Below are 12,522 nucleotides of genomic sequence, written 5' to 3' on the forward strand. Positions count from 1 at the left end.
CTCTTAACTTCAGCCTACTCTTCAGCACTATAATGTTGTGATCTGAGTCTATATCTGCTCCTGGGTATGCCTTACAATCCAGTATCTGATTTTGGAATATCACTTTAACCAAGATGTAATCTAATTGAAATCTTCCCGTATCACCTGGCCTTTTCCAAGTACACCTCCTCTTCTTGTGATACTTGAACAGAGTATTAGCTATTACTAGCTGAAATTTATTACAGAACTTAGTGTTTCACCTCTCTCATTCCTTGTCCCAAGCCCATATTCGCCTGTAACCATCTCTTCTACTCCTTCCCCTGCAACTGCATTCCAGTCCCCCATGACTATTAGATTTTCATCTCCCTTTATGTACTGTATTACCTTTTCAATATTCACATACTTTCTCTCTTGCCCCCAAGGGACTCACTGCTCTTTGGTGGGTTTGTGCTTGGCTACCACAGGGCCCTGGCCTTTGCAGCATCTTTTCCCTTCTGTGCTGCATGTCTCTATTCTTGCTATTCTTTTTCCTCTCTTGGGTAACATGTCTGGGATGTTGTTGGAAATGTGTTATGCATATTCAGTCATTGATATCAGAACAGTCTCTCCACTGTCTTTCATTCCTTCTTTCTTTTTTTCGTTCCCCTTCCCTTATCCTTCCTCCACTTAGGCGTTTAAGGCTCCTCTTTTTCTTCTTCATCCCTGTGAGCTCCTGTAGGCCATCCCATGCGTCTTGACACGTAACAGGTGACTGGGTAACATGACAGGCAGGGTTCGCACATAGTCCCTGGTAAAGGCCCGGTCCAGAGAGGGGTGACTGTCTGAGCTACTACCTTCCTAAATTGCTGATTGGTCCCTCTGTCAGGTGTTTGGGAGGTGTGTCCTGAGGTGTGAACAATCATCTAAGGCAGGTGCACCCCCTTCTGAGGGGAGCACCCCAGTTGGAAGGAGCGCACTATCGGAGATGCTGGCAATGATGGGGGATTTTCTTGCAGTGAGCCAATCATCTTTCTCACCGTCAATGTATACCAACTGTAAATGGAATGAGGCTAACAATTTAAAGATCTTCCCAGCTGCACCACACTTCCTCGTGGTTTCATGTCCTTTGCGACAGTAAGTCCATTCATTATTCAGAAAGGTCTTGATGCAGTTGCCAGCCCTGTGAAATCCTTCTCTTGTTTATAAGTGTCACTTGGCTTTTGGAGACTACTTTTGATTCTCAAGCATAACAGCTGCTTGCAGCTTCGCTCCTCCATGGCTATCTTGTTCGTGTTGAGGTCCATCGCGTGCTGAATTCTTTCCAAAGTGTTAATGTACACTAGGCTACTCGATGGTCTGACTGGGGCAGAGATCCAAATGTACTTCTCTGATCAGAGTGTCATTGCAGTCCATCAGATGGTGAAAAATGTAGATGCATCCTTAGTGCCCACATGCACTCTTTTTCTCACTTTTGATAGAGTGATACTTCTGACTGAGATCAAAGCAGGCTATGAAGTTATCACGATACAACCGTACATCCCGAACCCAATGCGCTGCTACCAATATCATCATTACAATCACACTCTGAAGTCATGTCGATACCCGGCCAAATGTATCATCTGCAGTATGGATGCTCGTGAGGGCAGTTGTCCGCCTCATTCCCTCCGCTGTATGAACTGTAATGGCGACCATGCTGCTTCCTCCTGAGATTGTCCCATGTACCTCAATGAGCGGCTGCCCAGGAGAGCCAGGTGAAGGGAAAAGTGCCTTACCCAGTCACTTGCAAGTTGTGGCTAATCGGAAACCCTGCGTTCTACCATCTAGCATCTACAGTACTGTTCTTGCTATGTGAAGGACATAGCCACGCAGACATGCAGCTTCAAGTTTAGCACCGTGGTTGGGAGAATGCCCAGCATCATGGTAGAGTCCCCATCTCCTCCTCCAACTGGGCAACAAGCCACCAAATTTTTGCCTCAAGGGGGCCAAGTCACCTGCTACACAACCGGCAGGCTGAAAGGACAGAAGGAATACCCCCACTTCCTACATCCCTCCAGCCAACGAACATCTGTGTCTTCCTCTGTCAACAGGAAAGGCTCCAAGAAATCAAATTAAGGGAAATGGTCTTCTCCTTCACTGACTTGCGGTGTCGCCCTGTGATACCATTGGCCAGTTGACCGTGTTGCCAGTGCACATCACCAACCATTTTTCTGCCCTGAACTCCGCAGACAGAAGAAGAATGCTGACACCTCTAGACCTCATGGAGCAGGATCCTCCAGCCTTTGTGTCCTGTAGCAATGAGTCTTCGAAGGCTGGCACTCTGGTACTGCCGAGGTGACACCCCTTCCATTATTCTTCGACATGACTCTCCTCCAATGGAACTTTCGTAGCCTTTGATCCAACAAAGAGGACCTACAGCTGCTCTTAGAACTGCAGTATCCACTTGTACTCTGCCTCCAGGAAACAAAATTGCATCCTCAGGACCACTTTGAGTTCTTGCATTTCGTCCCGGGCCAGTTTGACCTTCCCCTCAAGGATGGCATTCCATTTCATGGGGTAGTTATGCTGACTACCCGGCTTCAAGTGTCGCAGTTCACATTATCCATCCTCACTTCGCATTTCCCCTCCATTATTCGATGTCACCAGGACAACCTTCCTCCAGCTTATTGGGCAGCTACCTCACCCCTTTCAGTTGCTCAGTGACTGTAATGCACACCATCCCCTGGCAGCTTTCTGAGGCTGTCTGGAGGCTTTACTCCTCTTTGGCGGCCTTCATGAACAAAGTTTCCCCAGTTGCGATGACCAGGTTGAATATCTTACAAACGTTATCCTTACCTCCACAGAACATTTCATTCCTCATACTCCCTCTGTACCGCACCGTGTCCAAGTCCCTTAATGGACTGAGGTGTGCTGCACAATTTGTGCAGGGAGACCTGCATTTTTAACCACCATCCAACAATGGCAAACTGCATTTACTATAAACAGTTGCGTGCACAGTGTCATTGCATTCTTCGGTATAGCAAAAAGGCTGTCTGGATTTCATTTACTAATTCTTTTAACGGCTCCACTCCCTCTTCCGTTGTGTGGGCCAACCTCCGACGGCTCTCTTGGATCGAGGGCCATTCCCCAATTTCCGGCCTGACAGTAGCAAACCATGTCACAGTGGACCCTCTTGCTATCTCCAACACCTTGTGCCTCCATTTTGTGGAGATTTTGAGCTCCTCCCACTATCACACTGCCTTCCTCCATCGGAAACAAGACGAGAGGCTCCGGCCACACCCTTCTCTTCTCAGAATAGTGAGTGCTACAATGCTGCGTTCACTATGAGGGAGCTCGATCGTGCTCTCACTTCATCCCTACCTTCGGCCCCAGAGCCAGATGATGTTCACATTCAGATGCTGCAGCAACTTTCTCTTGCAGGCAAGCACTTTCTCCTTGTCCATCCCCAGTAGTTGAGTAGTCAGTGTGACAGAATATCAATCCTAAGGGCTCTGGTTCGATTCCCGGCTGAGTCGGAGATTTTCTCCACTCAGGGACTGGGTGTTGAGTTGTCCTAATCATCATCATCATTTCATCCCCATCGATGCGCAAGTCGCCGAAGTGGCGTCAAATCGAAAGACTTGGACCCGGCAAACAGTCTACCCAACGGGAGGCCCTAGTCACACATCATTTACATTTACATTTTTTTTTATTTATTTATTTATTTTTTTTTTCCATATGTACAACTGCATCATCATGAAGCCACTATCATGCCCATATCTAAGCCCAGGAAGGACAAACACCTTCCTTCTAGCTGCCGCCCCATTTCTCTCACCAGCTGTGTTTGCAAGGTGATGGAACGTGTGATACATGCCCAGCTGGCAAGATGGCTCAAGTCTCACAATTTACTAACCACTGCACAGTGTGGATTTCAAGCACACTGTTCTGCAGTTGACCATCTCATCACTTTTTCATCCATGTCGTGAATAGTTTTCTGCGGAAATCCCAGAACTGTGGCCGTGTTTTTCGATTTTGAGAAAACCTCCGACACCTGCTGGAGGACAGGTATCCTCCGTACACTCTACACGTGAGGCTTCCATGGCTGCATTCCCCATTTTCTTCAGGAATTTTTAAAAGACCGAGTTTTCAATGAACATGTGGGTTCTGCCTTGTCGGATACCTTTAGCCAGTAAAACGGTGTGCCTCGGGGTTCCTCACTGAGTGTCGTGTGTCGTCCTCTCTACTATCTCCATTAACGCTATAATGACATGTCTCCAGATGGGAATTTCCAGCTCCCTTTTCATTAACAATGTTGCCATGTATTGCAGTTCTCCATACACTTGCCTCATTTAACAGTGTCTTCAGCGATGTCTCAATTGTCTCTACTCACGGACTATCGACAATGGCTTTCATTTTTTCACTGACAAAACTGTTTGTATGAATTTCTGGTGGCGCAATTGGTTTCTTCTACCGTCTTTACATCTTGGGCCTGTTGCTCTTCCGTTCATTGAAACTACAAAATTCCCGGGGCTCATGCTCAATGGGAAACTTTTTGGTCCTCCCAAAAACCTGGCAGCCCGCTGTAAGCGGTCTCTGTGTCATACGTGTCCTCAGTGGTACTTCCTGGGGAGTAGATCGAACCACCCTTATCCGTTTGTACCAGTCACTTGTCCGTTCAAAACTAGACTATGGGTGTTTCGTTTATGCTTCTGCACATCTGTCCCTGTTACCCCATCTCGATACTGTCCACCAAATTGGAATCCATTTGGCCACAGGCGCGTTTTACACTAGCTCGGTTGAGAGTCTGTACGCAGAAGCTGCCGAACTACCACTTCCCTACAGCCGTGACTTTCTCCTCAGCAGATATGCATGCTGTTTGTCCACCATGCGTGGCCACCCATCCTAAGCCGCCTCCTTCGATGACTTCTTTTATCGCCAGTATGAGGTATGTCCCTCTTCTGTTACCTCCTGGAGGTTGCTTTTAGCTATTGCTCTGGCAGCTTAACTTCATGCTACATACCACTTTCCTGATGGGTGTGAACCCTTTCCCACCTTGGCTTCATGCGGTGTCCCGTGTTCACCTTGGCCTTCATTCGCTTCCTAAGGACACTACTCCAGCTCACTCTATTGCCTTCAGTTTCGTGACCTTCGCCTGGAACTTCGCGATAGTACCTTTGTGTACACTGTTGGCTCTTGGATTGACCGAGGCGTCAAGTGTGGCTTCGTCATTGGCACCAACGTTCTTTGGTATAAGCTTCTGAAACACTGCTCAGTTTCTACAGCAAAGCTCTTCACTCTGTATAAGGCCGCACAGTACATCCGGCGGCACAGGATTTTCAATTGCTTCATCTGCTCCAATTCTCTCAGTGCCCTTCAGAGCCTGTGTGTGCTGTAAACCACCCATCCCTTAGTGCAAGGGTCCAGAAAAGCTGTCACTTGCTCACTCTTGATGGAGCCTCTGTGATGTTTATATGGGTTCCTGGTCACTTCAGTCTGACAGAAAGTGAGGGCGCTGCCAAGACACAGTCCTCGTACCTGAACCCACTAGTTCTTCCATTCCCTCCAGTGATCTCTGTGTTGCCGTCTGTCAGCAGGTGGTGTCACTTTGGCATCACCACTGGTCCTTCCTTCAAAGGAACAAGCTCTGGTTTATTAAATGTCTCCCAGCAGCTTGGACGACCTCCTCTCAGCCCTCTTGCCATGAGGAAATCATTTTAGCTGGGCTGCTTATTGAGCACTGTCTCTCTAGCTATCGCCATTTGTTAAGAGGTGCTCACCCAACACTTTGTCCCATTGCCGTCAGCCTCTGACAGTTCGCCATTTCCTGATGGAATACCCATTTTTCAACCACTTAAATTCTCATTTTTGTTTTCCGTCTGAGTTATCAACCATTTTAGTGAATGAGGCACAGGCTGTCGACCAGGTTTTACTTTTTATCCATCGGAACAATATGGTGAAGGACATTTAATCTTTAGGTCGGGACCTCTGTTTCTCTATGGCGTATTTTATAGACCTTTCTCTATGTACCTGTTTTTAACTGTCTTCTCTTCAGTTGATTGGGACTAACATATAGTCATTTTTAACTCCTCTCTTTGTCTTTGTGTTCTACAGTTCTCACATGGGTGCGTATGACCCTAGATGTTTTTACGCCCTAAACCAAACCAAACCAAATATACTTTGTCTATATCTTCCTCTTCAGCTTGCGATGTCAGCATCTATACCTGAACTATTGTTGTTGGTGTTGATTGGCTGTTGATTCTGACAAGAACAACCCTCTCACTGCACTTTTTACAGTAACACACTCTCTGCCCTACCTTCCTATTCATTACGAATCCTATGCCTGTTACACCATTTTCTGCTGCTGTTGATATTACCCTATACTCATGTGACCAGAAATCCTTGTCTTCTTTCCATTTCACTTCACTGATGTCTTCTATACCTAGATTGAGCCTCTGCATTTCAGTTTTCAGATTTTCTAGCATCCATACCACGTTCAAGCTTCTGACATTCCCCACCCTGAATCGTAGAACATTATCCTTTCGTTGGTTATTCAATCTTTTTCTCATGCTCACCTACCCCGTGGCAGTCCCCTCCCAGAGATCTGAGTGGGGGAGGGACCACTCCAAAACCTTTTGCCGAAGGAGAGATCATCATGACACTTTTTCAACTACAGGCCACATGTCGTGTGGATACACGTTATGTGTCTTTAATACAAGGGTTCCCATTGCCTTCTGCATCGTCATGCTGTTGATCATTGCAGATTCTTCTGCCTTTAAGGGCAGTTTCCGACTCCACGGACAAGAGTGTACACTGAATCCCTGTCCACTCCTCTGCTCTTTTCACAAGACCATTGGTTGAATGAGGATAACTTCTTATGGCGGAAGTCTTTGGCCACCAATGCTGATTATTGATCTATATTTAAACAGTGGTGGGTCTCAAACCCGGGACCAAGGACGTTTCGATTACTAATCAAAGATGCTACCCCTAGATCGTGGGGTTTTATCTCTTTTTAAGGTATTTCTAAATGTTCATTCCTAATTATTTTTGTTTTTATCTAGTCTTGTTTTCTTTTGTGACATGATGTAATTGTACGACTCTTTGTACAAAAAACTAGCTACCTAGATCACATATAAAGTGTAGCTACTGTCTGTGTAGTTCAGAGGCAAAGTCACTATATGACATGCAAATTTTTCCGAAGCCTTGCAGTTACAATTGTTCTGAACCGTTCTCCTTCAACTATCATTTTAAATTTCTATGTAGAACTTTATCCATAACTTGTTTATGGTACCATTTCCCCCCCCCCCATCCCTACCCCCCCCCCCACCTCCCCCCCCCCTCTCTCTCTCTCTCTCTCTCTCTCTCTCTCTCTCTCTCTCTCTCTCTCTCTCTCATAACAAATTAACATTTAATGGGACATTGTTTTCTTACAACTCAAACTTTTTAGTTTTTTAAAATCATTTATAAGCATTAAATGTTGTGAAACATTGTGTGTGAGAGAACACAACTTTATTTGATAGATTATTAAAATAAACTTGTGTACTATTCTGAAAGTTGATTATTTAGTGGCCATAGATTCTGTAGAAACTACAGTGTGTCACCTATCAAACACGAATGTATTTTAGTGCAGAGTGTTCTAATTTTAGATATAAAATAGGTTTCAGTCTTACTCTTGAGCAGAGAGCATGTACATTCATCACAGGTCTTCTGGCCTGAAATGTATCTATTAGCTGCTTATATTATTAAAACATTTCCATTTGTGTTAAAACAAATACGAAGAATGACCAACCCTTCACGTGCAGATGTTAGTGGCACACATGCACACTTAAAAGATAACACAATTTTTTGTGATCTTTTAATACTTGGCACTTGTGTGTTGATGAGGGGTTGTCTGAGTTCAACAACAGATCATGGGTGTAAATAGAAATAAATACCACAATAGTGGGAATTTCAGAATGGTTATAACAAACAAACTGAGCTATGTAAGAAAGTAGTCTCCTGTATAGTATTATTTATTCTGTTGGCATGGATAAACAGCAACAGTAGTCCATGATGATATACATTACTTGTTATTTCCAAATGCCTGATGAAGTGACAGTATACCTACAGCAACACTTTCCACTTGATTTTTACATGCTTCATAAAAATCATAGTAGGCAGGAACATATATGGAATAGAGGTACCATAAATAAATAAATGAAAGAGATTCAGAAAGAAATGAAAATGTTCCTTTTGCAACAATTTGGCTGTAATATTTTCATATTTTGCAATAATGTCAAAACATTGATTGCAATAACAGTTAAAATCATTCTTTTTAAATCTGCCTCTGCACTGAAACTAACATGGAAGTGCCACCAGTAATTGCGACATCTTAAATTTGACTTATTTCTTTGTTTTCAACACCTGAGACTGGGTAGAGATCATGGCCATCAATGATAGTTGTAAGAAGGTCATAGGAAAATGCTAGCAGTGAATGAATGTCATTTAGATCTCTACAACTAGTGACCCACCTCTGACGACTTACCTGGCATAGTGGTAATTTTGTTTATGGGCCATGGTAATACAATTAAAATACAGAGAACAAGTTCATCATTTTCATATAAAGTATTGGGCATGTATTGTTTTTTTCTTAACTAATTGGTTCTGTTGTCATCATGGGGATACTGTAACCTCATCAGAAGTTTATAAAATAAAAATAATTGGTCCCGGTGTAGAGATCAGAATAAATAAATCTTAGGTTGAAGGGAGATGCAATTTGCAAAATAACGTTTACCAACTGAATTTTTTAAAGTTCAGTACTAACAGTTTATTCACCTTTATCACAAGACTAAAATGCAGACTGTGGATCAATGTCTCAGTTGGCAAATGAATTGAAAATAGCCCAAGTCCCCAATATAGTGGTTTGTAAACTCGCCAAATATATTTAAATAACCAGTAACACTGCATGTGTTCACTGCTCAAAGTTGTTCTGTGTTCAAGTCAGCACTAAACGCAATAAATGTATATCCGATGGACCCTACTTCATGCTGCCTGACTGTGATGCCAGTTCAGTGTGATCAGCTTCTGTTTACTGTCTGCCTGTCATAAGTTCCAATTCAGAGAGGTCTGCCTAACCACAGTGTAGTCTGGCACAAGCTACTGCCACTTGCAGGGCACCCTACTTCAGTGCCAGCTACATTTTCTGTGAGACTTTTTCCCACATTTCCCTTCATTGTCCACGCATTATCTCTGTACCAAAAAATCTATTCTTTTCAACTTTATATCATTTAGGAAGTCACAAGTAACTCACACTGGCCTCCTTGTTGCAGCATGATAATGGTAGCGGTAGCTCTTGCCGGCCTGGCACTACTGTTATCAACCTTACATTACCTGTGCCCGCAACCCTTCCTCATGACTCAGTCTATCTACTTGTGAAAATCATATCAAAATCCCTACAGTAATTTCTGAAATTGGCCTGAACATGCAGACAGAAACTGCGTTGGGAGACTTTAACCCTTTCGGTCCTTCTGGCTACAACTGTGTACATTTACTTTTATTGTGTCTATTTTTTCCCTATGGAAACCTGAGATACATATTTGTGAATGTCCAGCCTTTCAATCATACACGAGTGCTGCCAACTGTTGGGCATCACTATAAAAATATCAGCAAGTCAGAGCTCATGACCACCAGAGTACACAAATGTGGTTGGTTTGCTATATTCCACTGTGTAATTGAATATTGTTATTATTTTGTATGGTAATTATTCAATTGTCATTTTACTATTTATTACAGTAGATAATAATTTGTAATTAGTTATTTTAGTCCATAAAATGAAGCGAAGTGCACAAACTATGTATTTTTGTATAAATCTTGCACCTAAAATCAGTTAAAAAATCACCTAAGAGCATTACTCCATAAAGAAAAATTTTCCTTCCTCCAGAAAAAAATTCAGGTCTGAAAGAGTTAATTTTTGTATGTGTACAGGATGATAGACTATGATTCTGTTGCTAATTTTTGTTGTTCATTTACCCTGCCATCATCACTTGGGAGATCTTAGGCAATAGGTGGAAGATTGAGATTCACTTTAGGTGTTACATAAATAACAAGAATGGAGAACAACCTAACTAATTGAGGCATTTGTGACTGTTTATTGATCTCTTGCCTGTCAAATTTCTCTTGCGGTCTTCAGTAGATGTTTGTATGTTTATTTGATGTTTTGCTGGCATGATTTTATTTTCATTGCTGGTGAAGGACTGTCACAGTTATTGGAGGCTGCATCTCAGATAATAATTGCCAATCTTGCTGATGCAACATGATTAAGTTTTGATTTATCAGTAGATCAAGTTGTAATTAATACTAATAACATTTCTATTAATTGTTATATTAACATTTGTAATGGACTTCTACAGGGTCATCCATTCATGGAAAGTTTAACAGAGAACAAAGCATTACTATACAGCATTGTTGGGTCGGCTGCAGCTATTTTAATTTTAGCTATGGGACTAGTGCCTGAAATGGCGTACCAGTTTGAAATAGTGGAATTTCCTGCAGAGGTAAGTACACCTATGCATAGAATTTAGAGCAGTCATGCTTATTAATAATAACAATATTCAATTTGTTATTTAATGGTTTATATCAAAATAAGAGGTAAAACTGGCATTTATATGACATTTTTGCTCATAAAACCCAGAAAAATGTAAAAGATTAATTTCTTTCTGATAGTTAAATTGAAATGAGGTTATGGAGATGTTGTGACAAGATATGGCAGTTGGAAAATTCAGTGGGATGATTTTTTGGGGTGTGGGAGTGAGACTCTTTGCACAGTTTGTGACTAGCTGTTGTTTAGCATGTTCTTACAACTTGCTTTGAACCAAAGCTGAATAACTCAGACACTGGATGCAGTGATAAGATGATAACAAATGTTAAGATTCAGTTAACAGAAATTGTAAAACATTTTGATGGGAACAGAATAACTGTGTAGGTAAATTGTGAAAGATTTGTCACTTATCAACAGTATTATGAAAGGTATTGATTGCTATTTAGTGTAAAGATGACACATTGACTTGCAGATATTGAGATTTTGCCTAAAGCCTCCTTCAGAAAGAGAAACACACACACATTCACATAAGCAGGCATCTCTCTCTCTCTCTCTCTCTCTCTCTCTCACACACACACACACACACACACACACACACACACACACACACACGTGCACATAACCACTATTTCCATCCAAAATGCAACTGTGTCATGTCGAACGGCAGCAGCCGTCTGGAGTGGGATGGGAAATTGGGAGGGATAGCTGGGTATGAGTGGGGGAGAAAAGTCAGTGATGCCTGGAGGACATGCTGGGTCTACATGGTGGCAGGACGAGACTGTAGTCGCACTTAGGTGTTGGGGGGGTGGGGGGAGGGGAGTAAAAAAGTAGAGGAGCTGGGGAGGAGAAAAGGCTGATGGAGGCCTTGGCAGAGAGCGGCACACAGTAAGTGTGATAGGACATTAATTTGGAAGAAGTGATGGAACAGAAGGTGCAGAAACTGTTGGGAGGAGGATGTTGGGTTAGTAGGTTGACATAGGTTGAGGCTGGGATGATTTTAGGAGCGGAGAATGTGTTGTAAGCATAAATCCCACCAGTGCAGTTCATAAAAGTTAGTAGCGGAGAGGAGGGTCCAGATGGATTGGATCATGAGGCAGTTATTGAAATCGAGCATTTTATGTTCAGCTGCATGTTGTGCCACAGGCTTGTGCACTTTGCTCTTGGCCAAAATTTGGTGGTGGCCATTTATCATGGTGGACAGCTGTTTGCTAGTATACCTATGTAAAAAGCTGTGCAATGATTGCAGCAATATTGGTATGTAACATGGCTGTTTTCATAGCTGGACTTGCCTCTGATGTTGCAGGATAAGCCTGTGACAGGACTGGAATAGGAAGTGCTGGGTGGGTCGATTGGGCATGTCTTGCAACTGGGTCTTCCACAGGGATATGACCCATGTGGTAAGAGGCTGGGTGGGAGTGTCATAGGGATTGACTAGGATGTTGTGGAGGTTGAGTGGGAAACAGAACACCACTTTAGGAGGGGTGGGAAGGATCTTGGGTAGGTTTTCCCTCATTTCAGGGCATAATGAGATATACTCAAAGTCCTGATGAAGGATTTGTGTGGAATGAGATATACTCAAAGTCCTGATGAAGGATTTGTGTGGTTGTCCCAGTCTGGGGTGATACTGGGTGACAAAGCTGGTTCTTGGGTGTGATGGGAGGATTGAGAGTGAGGGGAAATGGCACAGCAAAGCTGTGTGCGGACTAAGTCTGGGGATAGTGGCTGTCTCTGAAGGTCTTCATGAGACCGTCATATTGGGCAAAAGAATTCTTGTCTCTGCAGATATGCTGTCCCTGAGTGACCAGGTTGTATGGGAGGGATTTTTGGGTTCAAAAGAGATTTCAGCTGTTGAAGTGAAAGTACTGTTGGTGGTCTTTTGTTGTGTGTGTATGCAACTCAATGTGTCATCTTTACAGTGAGTAGTAATCTATCCTTTTCAGTATTGTTGATATTCCAACCAGGACTTTCCATTGTTATATTTGTTACTTACAGAAGTACGTATATTATTTTTCAAG

At 43.0% G+C, this 12,522-nt stretch overlaps 1 protein-coding gene across 1 annotated transcript in view; it reads left to right on the forward strand.

Annotated features, from left to right (window-relative positions):
• LOC126483772 (endoplasmic reticulum transmembrane helix translocase) overlaps window positions 1-12,522 on the forward strand; it is a 193,491-nt gene that overhangs the window by 157,083 nt on the left and 23,886 nt on the right. Inside the window, exon 21 of the mRNA XM_050106925.1 lies at window positions 10,320-10,463. Within this exon, the coding sequence (XP_049962882.1) occupies window positions 10,320-10,463 (144 nt within the window). The remainder of the gene's footprint in view (window positions 1-10,319; window positions 10,464-12,522) is intronic.

Source organism: Schistocerca serialis, chromosome 6 (assembly GCF_023864345.2).
Source record: "Schistocerca serialis cubense isolate TAMUIC-IGC-003099 chromosome 6, iqSchSeri2.2, whole genome shotgun sequence".
Lineage (NCBI taxonomy): Eukaryota > Metazoa > Arthropoda > Insecta > Orthoptera > Acrididae > Schistocerca > Schistocerca serialis.